At 42.9% G+C, this 12,468-nt stretch overlaps 1 protein-coding gene across 1 annotated transcript in view; it reads left to right on the top strand.

Moving 5' to 3' along the window:
• Positions 1–5,705, top strand: part of MECP2 (methyl-CpG binding protein 2) — a 74,882-nt gene extending 69,177 nt beyond the window's left edge. Inside the window, exon 3 of the mRNA XM_074202907.1 lies at positions 4,460–5,705. Coding sequence (XP_074059008.1) covers positions 4,460–5,570 — 1,111 coding nt within the window. The 3' untranslated portion in view covers positions 5,571–5,705. The remainder of the gene's footprint in view (positions 1–4,459) is intronic.
• The last annotated feature ends 6,763 nt before the right edge of the window (positions 5,706–12,468 follow it).

Below are 12,468 nucleotides of genomic sequence, written 5' to 3'. Positions count from 1 at the left end.
CTCAAATGGTAATGATAAAGTGGTGTTTCCCAAATAGACAGATGACCATATGTCTTCTGTCTTGTCTTCTGTGGTTCAGGATTGCCAGTGCCAGAAACAGATTTAGAAATAAACATGCCCTTTATTATGTTATTAATTATTCTTTGGGCACACTATTTTATTTGCTCCCCTGTGTTTTAGTCATCTAGTTTATTCATATTTATATATCCTAATAAATTTTGTTTTGATTGCTGAAGATCATAGTCTGAAAATCCTCTTATCTTGTAAAGCAGTTATTTTAATGGCAGAAGTGATTAATTTCATACACAAAGGCACTTGTGACCCTGCCTTGCAACCTCTTAGGCATTCTCAAAAGTCTGATCTGGTTCACTTTAATAAAGAATTTATCATCTTGCCCAAAAAGACCTACTAACTATGGTGGCATCTCTGATCGTTTTTCTCTAGTAGCTAAGATGGTGCTATCTGTTTTCCTCAGACTAGACTTCTACTAAAACAGCCAAAAGAATAAAGTTTAGTGTTCAAAACACAATTCTGTGACAAATAGAGGAAAGAGTTTTGTCTTCACTTCCTACTTCCTCCTTTTCCCCTTTAGGCTCCTGAAAGAACTTATGTTTGATCAGGCATTTTCTCCTCCCCATTTCACTGCAGTAAGTCATTCAATAGGCATTTATTAAACATCTGCTATACACCAGGCAGCTACCATCCCAGCTAATGCTTTGACTTGTGATGGCTCTTGTAATGAGCTAGAGGCCTCTGTGGAACCAAAAAAAAAAAACAAAAACCCCAGACTAGGAAAATTGTTTTAAATAAGCCAAGAAACAGTGTTTCCTTTGCCAAACTGAGACCTGACAGGTCTAGTGATCCTAACATTCAGGTTTCAAATCCTAGAAAAACTATGTCCAAGGTAAATGGACCTAGAGAATAGGGATTGATTCAGGAGACCATGATAAGAGCCAAGACTATCCCAGAATCTTAAGTGCTGGAAAGGATATCAAAAGCCATCTTGTTCATTCCATACTTGACTAGTAATCCCTTCCTCATTAACATACCCAATAAGCATTAGCCAGCCTCTTTAACTTGGAAACCTTCAGTGAAGAAGAAAATACTGCCTTCTAAGGCAACCCATTGCCCATTTAGGCAGCCCCTATTGTTAAGTTTTCTTAAGTCAAGCCTAAAGCTGCCTTTCTACAACATCAACTCATTTTCCTGCCCTCTGGAACCAAACTGTATGAGTCAGGTCTAGCCATATTCCCCATGACAGCCCTTCAGATATATGAAGACAGCTTACATAGTTCCTCTTCCCTACTCAACCCACCCTCTAAATCCTCTTTTCTCCAAATACCTCTAGTTACTGCAAGTGGCAAAAGTCTTGCTATGGCATGTTCTCTTCACCACCCTGCTCACCTTGGGGGCATGCCCTTCCATACCACAAACTGAATTACTCAACTCCACAGATGCTTTGACCATATAGTAGAGCTATTCATTCAACCCATCAAACATAATGTTCTAGGCACTGTCCTCCTAGGAGTCTCATTCTGTTCTAGGCTTTTCCTGCTCCCCTCAATTATTAATGTTCTTCACCCTCAGAATTATTTCTTTTTTAACTTAACTATGTATGTGTTGTTTTCTCCTATAAAATGTAATCTAGGGAACATGTCACATTAACCATGACTTTACTCTCCTTTCCTATCACAAATTGTGGATTAGAGTGGCTCCTTGCCTCTAAAGTTCCTGCCATTAATACTTAAGCAATATTGATTACTCACTGATCCAAATCAAGTCTAGAATAGTAATTCCCTTTGTTACTTCCTCTTCCTTTTAAAGGATGAAATTATCATTAAGGCAAGTCACCAATTTATTGGCTGCTCTGTTCTTGGCCATGAGAGTGTGCCAGCAGATATCTGGACAGATAGTTGAGCTCCCCATTTTGTAGTATCAATGCTTCCATTCCAGTTTGGGGATCTCTTTCCCATACTCCTAATCTAATTCCCCACTCTGTCAAAATGATGTTGATCTATATTCAGGTATTTTCTACTATGTTTTTCCCCAGGTTCAAAGTTAAGGTTCACTACTATTCCATATCACCCTTTTCTCCCCTCAATCCCCTCAACCCCCTCTCCACCATCAACACATACACTTTGTCTATACTGTTTCTTTTGAATAAGTTATCCCCTCCCAGAACTAAATTGGAGTCAGGAGTCCCAGCCCACCAAGTCTGAGTAGTACCTGTTCCCTGTGAGATCAAATTTTCATCCTTTCATCAGTATCTCTAGTTCATTGGGGGGTTTTTATTTTATTTATTTAAGGCGCAATGGGTTGTGACTTGCCCAAGCTCACACAGCTAGGCAATTGTTAAGTGTCTGAGGTCACTAGAAAACAAAAAAGTGTGTGAGGTCAGATTTGAACTCAGGTCCTCCTGACTCCAAAGCTGCTGGTGCTCTGTCCACTGCGCTGCCACCCAGCTGCCCTAGTTCATTGTTTAATAACCTTACTTTGTATATTTGTATGTGGACATCTGAGACCATGATGTTAATTGTGGGTTCTCTTCTCTTCTTGTGGGTTCTCTTCTCTTCTCCCATGAGTTATTGGTCTGCTCTTTTGCTGTTCTTCCTTCTGCACTGTACCTCCTATTCTCTTTGGTAGTAGGTCTGTCAGCTCTATGGGAAGGGTTTTCATCCTCTTTTTTTTTATTTAAAATTCTCTTGTGAAAGAATTTACAAGACTGCAGGCAGATATTTTTGTGTGTACTCGATATGAAAGACATTCTATCCCTTGCCAAAACCTGTTATTCCTATTCTCAGACATCAACTGTTTAGACAGCTCTTAACTTTCCAAATCTTCACTTCTAAATCCACTAAATGCAATGAACAGTGGGTGATGTTAGCCATACCTGAGTAACCAAGGTCTTCAGTTTTTTTACCCAGGATTTTATATGCACTCCTTAGCAATACTTTCTAAGTTCTTTCTTGTGGTATCATTTGTACACATATGAATCACCATAATTGGGTAGTGGTTGTTTGATTTGACAGTTCTCAAGAGGCTTTCTGTCACATCCTGGATACATGCCCTGAGAAGGCAAGCAAACCTTGCCGTTATTTGTGTCAGGTTGACAAATAGCTGTCTAGATAGGAGACACTAATTACTTATTTTATTGCTCTTCTGACTATAGTTGGAAGACCAAGTGAGTTTAGTGTGAGTAAGAGAGTGAAAGAGGGAGGAGGGTAGAAGGTTGTAGACAGAGTAAAATTTCAAAAGTTCCAGGTCTTAAAAGTAATGCAATTGGCTGCCATTGCTATATTGCCTTAAGGTTTACAAAGTGTTTTATACCTCCCTTTTACAGATGAGGAAGCTGAAACTTAGGAAGGTCAAGTGGCTAATGAACATTCAATGATACATTGAGACCTTGGTCTCCCTAACTTCAATGTTTTTTTTCCAACACTGAGAGAGACAGTAATGTCTAGGAAATAGGTATGCTTAGCCTGTCTAGTTCATAGGGTCATCATGTGAATTGAATAAGAATGTATTCATTGTCAGTCTCTCTCTCTTTGCTTCCTGCTCCTGTCTCCAAGCATATTCAGGTTACCCAGTCCTTTACAAAGCTTCTTCATGACTCTTCTCTGTCCTCTCCAGCTACTACCTTATTTCTCTCTTCTACTGGTTAAGAATTTTTTTTAAATCCTCTTTTACCAGTATTCTACCTTTCACTCCTTTGCATTCTGGCTTTCCCCTACCACTCTACTGAAATTATATTCTTACTAGTCACTGATGACCAAATCCAGTAGCCACTGACCACTTCTGCCTGCTATCTGACTTCAGAGATACCACATGCTCCTAGAGGCATCACAGCTACCTTTTCAGCTGCTTCTTCTCTGTCTCCTTTGCTAGATTGTCATCCATTAATTCTTCAAGATGACTACAACCTTTCTCCTTGGCCCTCAGTGCCCTCCTACTTCACTTATAAGATTTTAAATGTTAGAATAATCTTTATTTGTGTGTTTTCTCTCTCTCCTAGACTGTACTGTCGATGAAGACAGTATCATTTTCAAATTTTGCATTTCCTCCAACTCCAGGCACAGTGCTCTGCATACAATCAGTGCTGAGAAACAAAGGTTGGATGAATGAGCTTTCATTTGACACATTAGAAAACTGAGGCATAAAGAGATTGTGGCTTACCCAAGATTATATTGCTCAGTAATGTTAGAGGCAGGCAGGGTTAGAAACCAGGACTGTTGACTCATCTTCCAGTTTTCTCTCCATTGCACTGCACTGGTCCTCACATCATGACCCACTTCTGCCTCTATTTTTAGCATACTTTGACTTGAAGAGTACGATTTTTTTCCAAAGCTTTCTGTAGTTTTCTTCTCTAAAAAAGAATTCATTGCCCATATTCTACTTCTCCCACCTATGACATTTCCATGGATGATATTTAATGATCATTCTTTCTGTCTCTCTTCCACAGTCCACAGGGAAAAGCTTTTCGCTCCAAGGTAGAGTTGATTGCATACTTCGAAAAGGTAGGCGACACCTCCCTGGACCCTAATGATTTTGACTTCACGGTAACTGGGAGAGGGAGTCCTTCCCGACGAGAACAGAAACCACCCAAGAAGTCCAAATCCCCTAAAGCTCCAGGGACAGGCCGAGGAAGGGGACGACCCAAAGGGAGTGGCACAGTGAAACCCAGGGCAACAGCTTCAGAAGGGGTCCAGGTCAAAAGGGTGATTGAGAAAAGTCCTGGGAAGCTCCTAGTCAAGATGCCTTTTCAGCCTTCACCTGGGGGAAAAGCTGAAGGGGGAGGGGCCACCACATCCACCCAAGTCATGATGATCAAACGTCCTGGCAGGAAGCGGAAAGTTGAGAGTGAGCCACAGGTCATCCCTAAGAAACGAGGTCGTAAGCCAGGGAGTATTGTGGCTGCAGCTGCCGTTGAAGCCAAGAAGAAAGCAATCAAGGAGTCTTCCATCAGGTCCATTCATGAGACTGTGCTGCCCATCAAAAAGCGGAAGACCCGGGAAACCGTCAGCATCGAGGTGAAAGAAGTGGTGAAGCCTCTGCTTGTCTCAACTGTGGGGGAGAAGAGTGGAAAAGGACTCAAGCCTGGAAAGAGCCCAGGTCGGAAAAGCAAAGAGAGCAGCCCCAAAGGGCGAAGTGGTAGTACCTCCTCTTCCCCCCCGAAAAAGGAACAGCAGCAGCAGCAGCAGCAATACCACCACCACCATTACTATCCTTCCTCGGAATCACCCAAGGCCCCACCCCTTCCTCACCCTGAGCCAGAGAGCTCCAAGGACAGCAAAAGCCCCCCTGAACCTCAGGACTTAAGCAGCAAAGTTTGCAAAGAAGAGAAGATGCCAAGAGGGGGTCCACCTGAGAGTGATGGCTGTACAAAGGAGCCTGCTAAGACTCAGCCTACAGCTGCTGCCACCACCGCCACCGCTGCCGCCACTACAGCAGCAGAAAAGTTCAAACACCGAGCAGAAGGAGACCGAAAGGACATTGTTTCGTCCTCCATGCCAAGGCCAAACCGAGAGGAGCCTGTGGACAGCCGGACGCCCGTGACAGAGAGAGTTAGCTGACTTTTTAAAAAGTGGATTTAAAAATCAAAAGAATAAAGGCAGCTGTTGTCTCTTCTCCTTATGGGCAGGGCTCGGACAAAGCTTCCCGATTAACTGAAATTAAAAAGGGTTTTTTTTTTTTCAGTCAACTTAGAGTTTCGTGGCTTCAGGGTGGGAGTAGTTGGAGCACTTGGGATGTTTTTCTTACCGACAAGCACAGTCAGGTTGAAGACCTAACCAGGGCCAGAAGCAGCTTTGCACTTTTCTATAATAGGCTCCTTCAACAAGGCTTGCTGCATATACTACTGACCAGACAAGCTGTTTATCAGGCTTTTTAGGGTACACCAGCACCTGCCCTCCATTCTTCCCTGTTGGGAGAGGGATGGTGTACTGGTTGTCACTAGAGACCTAACAGAGTAGGGTTAGTGGGAGCTTACATTTTCAGTGCCATTAACATTCTAGTCCAAGGTCTTAAATTATTATGTTGTGGGGGGGGGGGGGTTCCCCCTAAGGGGGCGGGGGAGGGAGGCAGGGGTGATTAGATTCCTTAGGAAAGAGGGTTGAGACAGACAGCAGAGCACAGAGCAATTGGCATCAGAGGAGACCTTGACTAGGGGTCAAGTGGCATCATCTAATTCCAAGGGGCTCCTAAGTGAGTATTAGGGTAGGACTAGAAATAGGATATCTAAATCTAAAGAAGAGGAGTTAAAACCCTACCCACAGGGAGTTGACTTGGAAGAAGCCTCTACAGAGGGATCCCCAAATACCAAAAGCAATCTGGAGCTAGAGCTGCTTCACTTAGTGGACCTTGTGTATGTCTGGATGTGTATGCACATAGATGGACAGTGAGAAAGAAAAAGGTTCTCCCAGTTCTTTTTCCAGTGCTACTAGCTTAGGAACAGATTAGAACTATTTGCACAATTGTGTGACTGTTCCATTCCCACTTCAAAACAAACTGACTGAGATGCGCAACTGATAACTGGCTTCTTTGGGCACCCTGCCCTTGCCACTTAAGACACTGGTGTGAGGGGATTTTGAACTCCCTATACTTGTAGGTATCTGCGCTTGTTTTATAGTGGGATTAGTACACAGGGTTCCCACGAAGCTTCGAAACTCTAAGTGTTTGCTGCAGTTTTATAAGGACTTCCTGACCATTTACTTTTCTTTCCTTCCCTTTCTCCTTTCCTTTACAAACTCTTTTGCCCCTCTTTAGGCATCAGCAGTGAGTACTATTGGTTTAGTTGCACAGTGAGCTGGCCTTTGGAGGCTCCTAGTTGGTTAAGACTAACGGAGCCCTTTTTTCTGGGACACCTGGTCACTTACTTTCCATACCATTAAGAAAATCACTTGTTGTATCTGGTCATAGGAGTTTGAAGCCTAAGAAATGCAAAACATGACCCTATTCAGACCCCCAAAACATGCCTTCCCAATCTTCAATTACATAAAAGCAAAAGAGAAGTTTGGAAAACACTCTGAGATGTGCCAGAGTGACAGAGGAAGCCTTCTGCCTACCAAAGCAACAAAACCAACCTCCTAACCAAGTGGACAGCACAATCATGATGCTTTTCTCTCCTCTCCACTTTGGCCTTTGAAGGGTTGCAAACTGTTCCTCCTAAGGCACAGTATTACAAATAAGAGAACACTCCCAAGATCTGTTCAGTAAGTTAGAACCTGGCCCCCAAGTGCATCCCTGATCCTCACACTCCCACTGAGCTCTCCTCTGATGGCAGACTTAGGATCTCACCCTTCTGCAGAGTCTGAATGAAGCCCTTTCATCCATTTCAGAATCTTGGGGGGTGGGGAGAGGAGTTGGCTTTGCTTTCTTTTGGGTTTTTGTTTGTTTGGGGAGGGTACATATATTTTTAATCTCTTTGGGTGTTCAGGAAGTCCTTATTCTGCTGCATATCTTCATCATATTGGTATATCCTTGTCTGTGTTTACAGAGATGTCTCTTGTATAGAAATCTATCAAACTGCGAAGCACCTTATCAAAACAGTAAAATGAGAGCGCAGCTTTCTGCTTATACATACAAACACACATACATACATACACATACATACATATAACACACATGTGAGCTGCTGCAGTGAACTGTCAAATATGTGTCATCTAGTCTCTTTCAGTAATGTTTCTCAGCTTCCTTAGGAGGATGTAATCATGAAGGATTGAACTATTATAAAAATAATGCTTTTTCTTGATTAGTCTTTGATAACCAGGAACCATAGTTGACAGTTCCAATCAGTAGCTTACAAAGGGAGTTTGCCCTCTAGGTCTTTCTGCAGTTGTTTGGCCTTTCGTAGATTTGTCTCAATTTGCTAAATATCATACAAGTACCACAAAAAAAAAAACCTCTCATCAGTCCCAGCCCTTAGGCCCTCACCACTTTTCAATCTTCCTGCTTCACTGCTGATAACCCCTCCCAAAAAAGGGGGGGATCCTGGGTTGTCCAAGGAGGGTGCGATTCCTTGTAGCACCTCTTCTACTTTCTCTAAAGAGAAAAGGCTCCAAGCCTACCAAGTCTCCTCGCTCTGGATTTGTGTGTTCCTTATGTCCTTTTTAATGGTGGATTTCTAATGGGCCTCCAAAGGACACCCACATGTGCACTTTAACTAGTCTGTTTCTTGAAGCCCCTTTATCATTGGAAAGGGATATTTTTAGTGTTTTGGGCTGGCTTGGTTTTTGCTTATACTTCAAGTATTCTTAGACCAGTAGAATTGAGCTCTTGGGACCATCATCAGGGAATGATAATTCAGTGTTCCACCCTCTGGTTCCCTGGAAAGAGGAGTCTCTGGTTCCCACAGAGTCTCATTGGACTCTTTCTGGCACACGCTACACCTCATTCAAGGCTATTTTAGTCAGAGGAGGTACAGCATTTGAAAAGGAGAATCTTACTTCTGGATAAGTCAGCTTCTGCAGCCCCCTACCGCCCTCCACTTCCTCCACTGAAATTTCCAAAGCTGCAAGGAGTGACTGGGACTCTTTACATTTCTGTTGTTTGTATGTTTGTTTGTTGGTTTCCATTCTCTCTTTATTGCACCTTTCCCTCTTCTTCCCCAGCCAGAAGTGGCCTGAGTCAAGCCCCTGAAGTGAGGCTGAAGATTTTTCCCTCCTTTGATGTACAGTTGGCATGGTCTTCTTGCATTTATTTTTCCCATGGCTTGAAAATTCTCTTCAGCTCTGGGGTACTTTTCATCTTTTGCCCTGAGTTCCAGTGTAACCTCTGGGAAGTTAGTAGCATGTGTGAGAATCTGTACAAGTTTGAACAGGACAGGGTGTTTGTACAGTGGATTCCAAAAGCAGAGCATCTGGCACTGGTTAGCAGGTGGCCCATATTGTGTATATATATATATGAACATTCAAAATGATTGGGCAGCCTCTCCTAAGGACTCTACTAAGAAGGAAGTGAATACTGATGATCTTCAAATGTCCTTGGGGTGGACATAATTGAAAATCTTCAGCCTCACTTTTGTCACTAGGTTCACCCTACTAGACCACTGGATATTGTACTCTGGCTTCTCCTGGGTAACAGCTGTAACAGGTTTAAGCATCACTCCTCTCTCTGCCCAGTGGGTAAGAAGGAATATTCACACAACCTCAGGCTGGTGAGTTTTTAAACACTCAGTTACATATTTGGACAGGGGATCTGCCTGAGCACTTGGCTGTCTCACATCCCCAGGAAGAGACATAAAAAGAATCAAAGGAGGGCTTTCTGGCTCACAATCTGGAGCCCAGATTATTAAAGACCCCAATACAATCCATGATCTCAGAACCATTTGATAGTATATGTGAGCCCAGGGCTCTGCCAGCATGTCGATTATGAGGCTGAAGTACAAAGGTGTCTTGATATTTGTCCTTTCTCAAAGAAGACCATGACATCAGGGAGGTGATGCCATGACAAGCACATGAATTGGATTTGAATGAGGGGGTTGCTGTGCCAAGTCACCAGCCTCACTTTCTCCTCCAGGGCCATCTGAATCCAATGGCCAGATATGAATCAGGACTACTGGAGATGGCCCTGGATGTGAAGCAATCAGGGCGAAGTGACTTGCCCAAGGTCACACAGCTAGTAAGCGTCAAGTGTCTGAAGCTGGATTTGAACTCCCAACCTCTTGAGTCCAAGGCCAGTGCTTTATCCACTGCACCATCTAGCTGCCCCTTAAAAGTGTCCTAAGGCAAGTTTGGATGGCCACAAGTTCCAGACTTGTGAGTTGAATGTTCCTGGGCTAGAGATTATTCAGTGATGAAAATTGGGGGAATCATCCCCACATCACTGAGCTGAGTGAAATCTGTTCTCTATAGCAGTCCATCAAAAAAGAATGGGGTTGTGGCACACTCCCATTTATTCATAAATGTCAACAAGGAAAGGAGTTTTCCTTAGTTGAACATCTGAATTTTTAATTATTTAAAATAGAGACTCAAGGCCAGGAAAGCAGAGAATATGAATTATATGATCCATGGTAAACAAACTGAGATCCAGCTGGCCAGAGGGCAAAGTTTAGTCACAACCCCTTGTCTAATGATCCTAAGATCATAGCCTTAGAGTCCAACCCCGTTATTTTACACATGAAGAAAGGAGGCATAGAAATGAAATGACTTGCCCAGGATCACAGTTAGTGTCCAAGGTAGGATCTGAACCCCAGTTTGGTTTTTTTCTGACTCTTTAAGTTTAGCTTAATAACCTATTTCACACTGCCTCTGATTTATCAGCTTGAGTTTGGAGTACCTTCAGGTCTTCTTAGAGTTTGCAGTGGCTTAGTGTCAAGGTAAATTGAAATCCTGAAGTATAAAATCAGGAGCCATTGTTGAAATCACTTGAGTAGAACAGACCTGACCAGATCTTTTCTAAATTCTCATCACTTGGAGTTGACACAGAAAATTGTTTCTTGATTGAGGGTACATTTCATGTGAATTTGAATTTGGGGGCCAAAATTTTCCCAAGGGGTCACTCAGCAAGTCTTCTAAGTCAGTACGAAGAGAGGATGGGGCCACCATGTGAGAAATAAATGCAGATTTCCTTTCCAAACCCATTGGTTAAGGTAGACACATCAGTCAAGTCACTTCTGGTGCTGTGGAATAGAGGGAAAATTACAATAAGGAATCCTGAACACCCGTCTGACTATTCCTTTAACAGCAAGAGGAAATGGGCCCTTTTCACAAGCAAAGAAATGCTTACTGAGTTCCCACCACTTTCTTATTCACAGAAGTAGTTAGAATTGAGTCTGCCTACCTTTTGCTGTGATCACTGCACTCTATCCATCTCTTCACATCAACCCATCTCCTTTACCTTTGGTAATTGATAGTACAGCATCTGCAATGATTGCACTTTAATAGAATTCATTGAATGTCTCCATTTGTGTATTTCTTTCTCTTTTCAAAGAGTGTCCTTGTACCATTGTAAAGAAGGGTATTATTGCCTGCTTCTCACAGGCAGTTCAGATTTTGACTCCTCCAGGGTGAGGGAAGGTTTCGGTTTTGGTTTCCACTCCTGGCCTAGTCACATTTCAGGAAGCACATGTGAAGAGGAAATGTGAATGCTGTCAGCAATCCAGAATCAAAACCTAGAAACCCTTTGGGTTCAGCGAGTCACAATTGGATGTTACTGAATGAACAAAAGGCCTGAATCTTGCTAAAGTCTTGGTCTAACGATAATTTGGAATTAGAACTATAAAGTGACAGTTGAACAAAGCAGACAAAGGAGGAGCCAAACCAAGTCTTTGCTGTCAGAATGGTCACTGGGGATTGGGGCAAGGGCACACATGGGTCTGGAACCTGCAATGTTCTACTCAGTTCTCCACTACCCTTGGAGAAGGTTTTGGCACTCATACCATTTGGAAATGAAAGCTGTCTTCTACCTGGTTAAAGGAAGGAGAGTTGCCCTTGTTCACATTTTCTGGATTCAGAGTCCAGAGTCCATCTCCTGAGTGGGCATGAGCTCCAAAATTGAGAGGCAGAAAACCTGGGTTTTGAATCCTGACTGCTCGTTCTTAATTTCTCTGTCCCTGTTTCCTCATCTATAAAATGAGGGAGTTAGGGAAGGTCCCTTCCAGTTTTAAACCCTATGATCATTTCTTGCTGTCTCTCAATTGGGGGGGAAATTGCCTGCCTTGCCAAAAAGGTAGTAAAAACTCAACTCTTAGAGACATCCCAGTGACCTGGGAGCAGACAGGAAGGGAGCTGAAATGCCAATGATTTGTTCCTAGATCAGCGACAGGGCCTTGTAGAGCCCTCTGTTCAATCTTCCCTTCCATCCCTGCCATTCAAATCGTCCTCTGCTGGATCATGCAGGGAAAGGGCACTGCAGAACCAGGCCTGAGGACTTAAGGGGAATTAAATAAAGCCTGAAGGGAGTAAAGCTGAGTGGTTTGGAAAAGACCAAGTGTGTGCAGAATCCATGGGTTGCCAAGTGTCCAGAAGGCACAAGACAGAAAGCTAAGGAAATTCAGCTCCTGCCTGAAGGCCCTGATCCTGAGTGTCTCTGTTTTGAGTGGAAAAGCTCCTCTTCCTGGCGCAACCAGTCCTATTCAAGAATACCTAGACTCTAAGCATAGGCCTGAGTTTTCTCTTTTTATTCTGGGATTTTGTTTTTCATTTTTAATTCTGTTCTTTTCCGTCCCTTTTTTAATGCACCAACTAGACATAAAAAACGGTCTAGTTTTTATATATCTGTATATTGCATTATAAACTCATTTTGCTTGTAGCTCCACAAAAAAAGGCCTGTTGGAATTATACCTGTTGCTTATTTACAATATTCCTGATTATCCATAGTTTAGGACAAGGGAAAATAAAAGTGGAAAAAAAAACTTACAAATCTGCCTGCTGGTCACTTTGTCTGTTCAAGCAGATCTGGGGGATCTGCTTCAGTGCTTCTCTTTTCTTTCAAGGGCTCCCAAATGCTAAGCAAAGGCAGGCTCCAAGCACC

The sequence above is a fragment of the Macrotis lagotis genome, chromosome X (genome assembly GCF_037893015.1).
Source record: "Macrotis lagotis isolate mMagLag1 chromosome X, bilby.v1.9.chrom.fasta, whole genome shotgun sequence".
In the NCBI taxonomy this organism is placed as follows: Eukaryota; Metazoa; Chordata; class Mammalia; order Peramelemorphia; family Peramelidae; genus Macrotis; species Macrotis lagotis.
The sequence above is the reverse complement of the archived record's forward strand: the minus strand, read 5'-3'. Positions and strand labels throughout refer to the sequence as shown.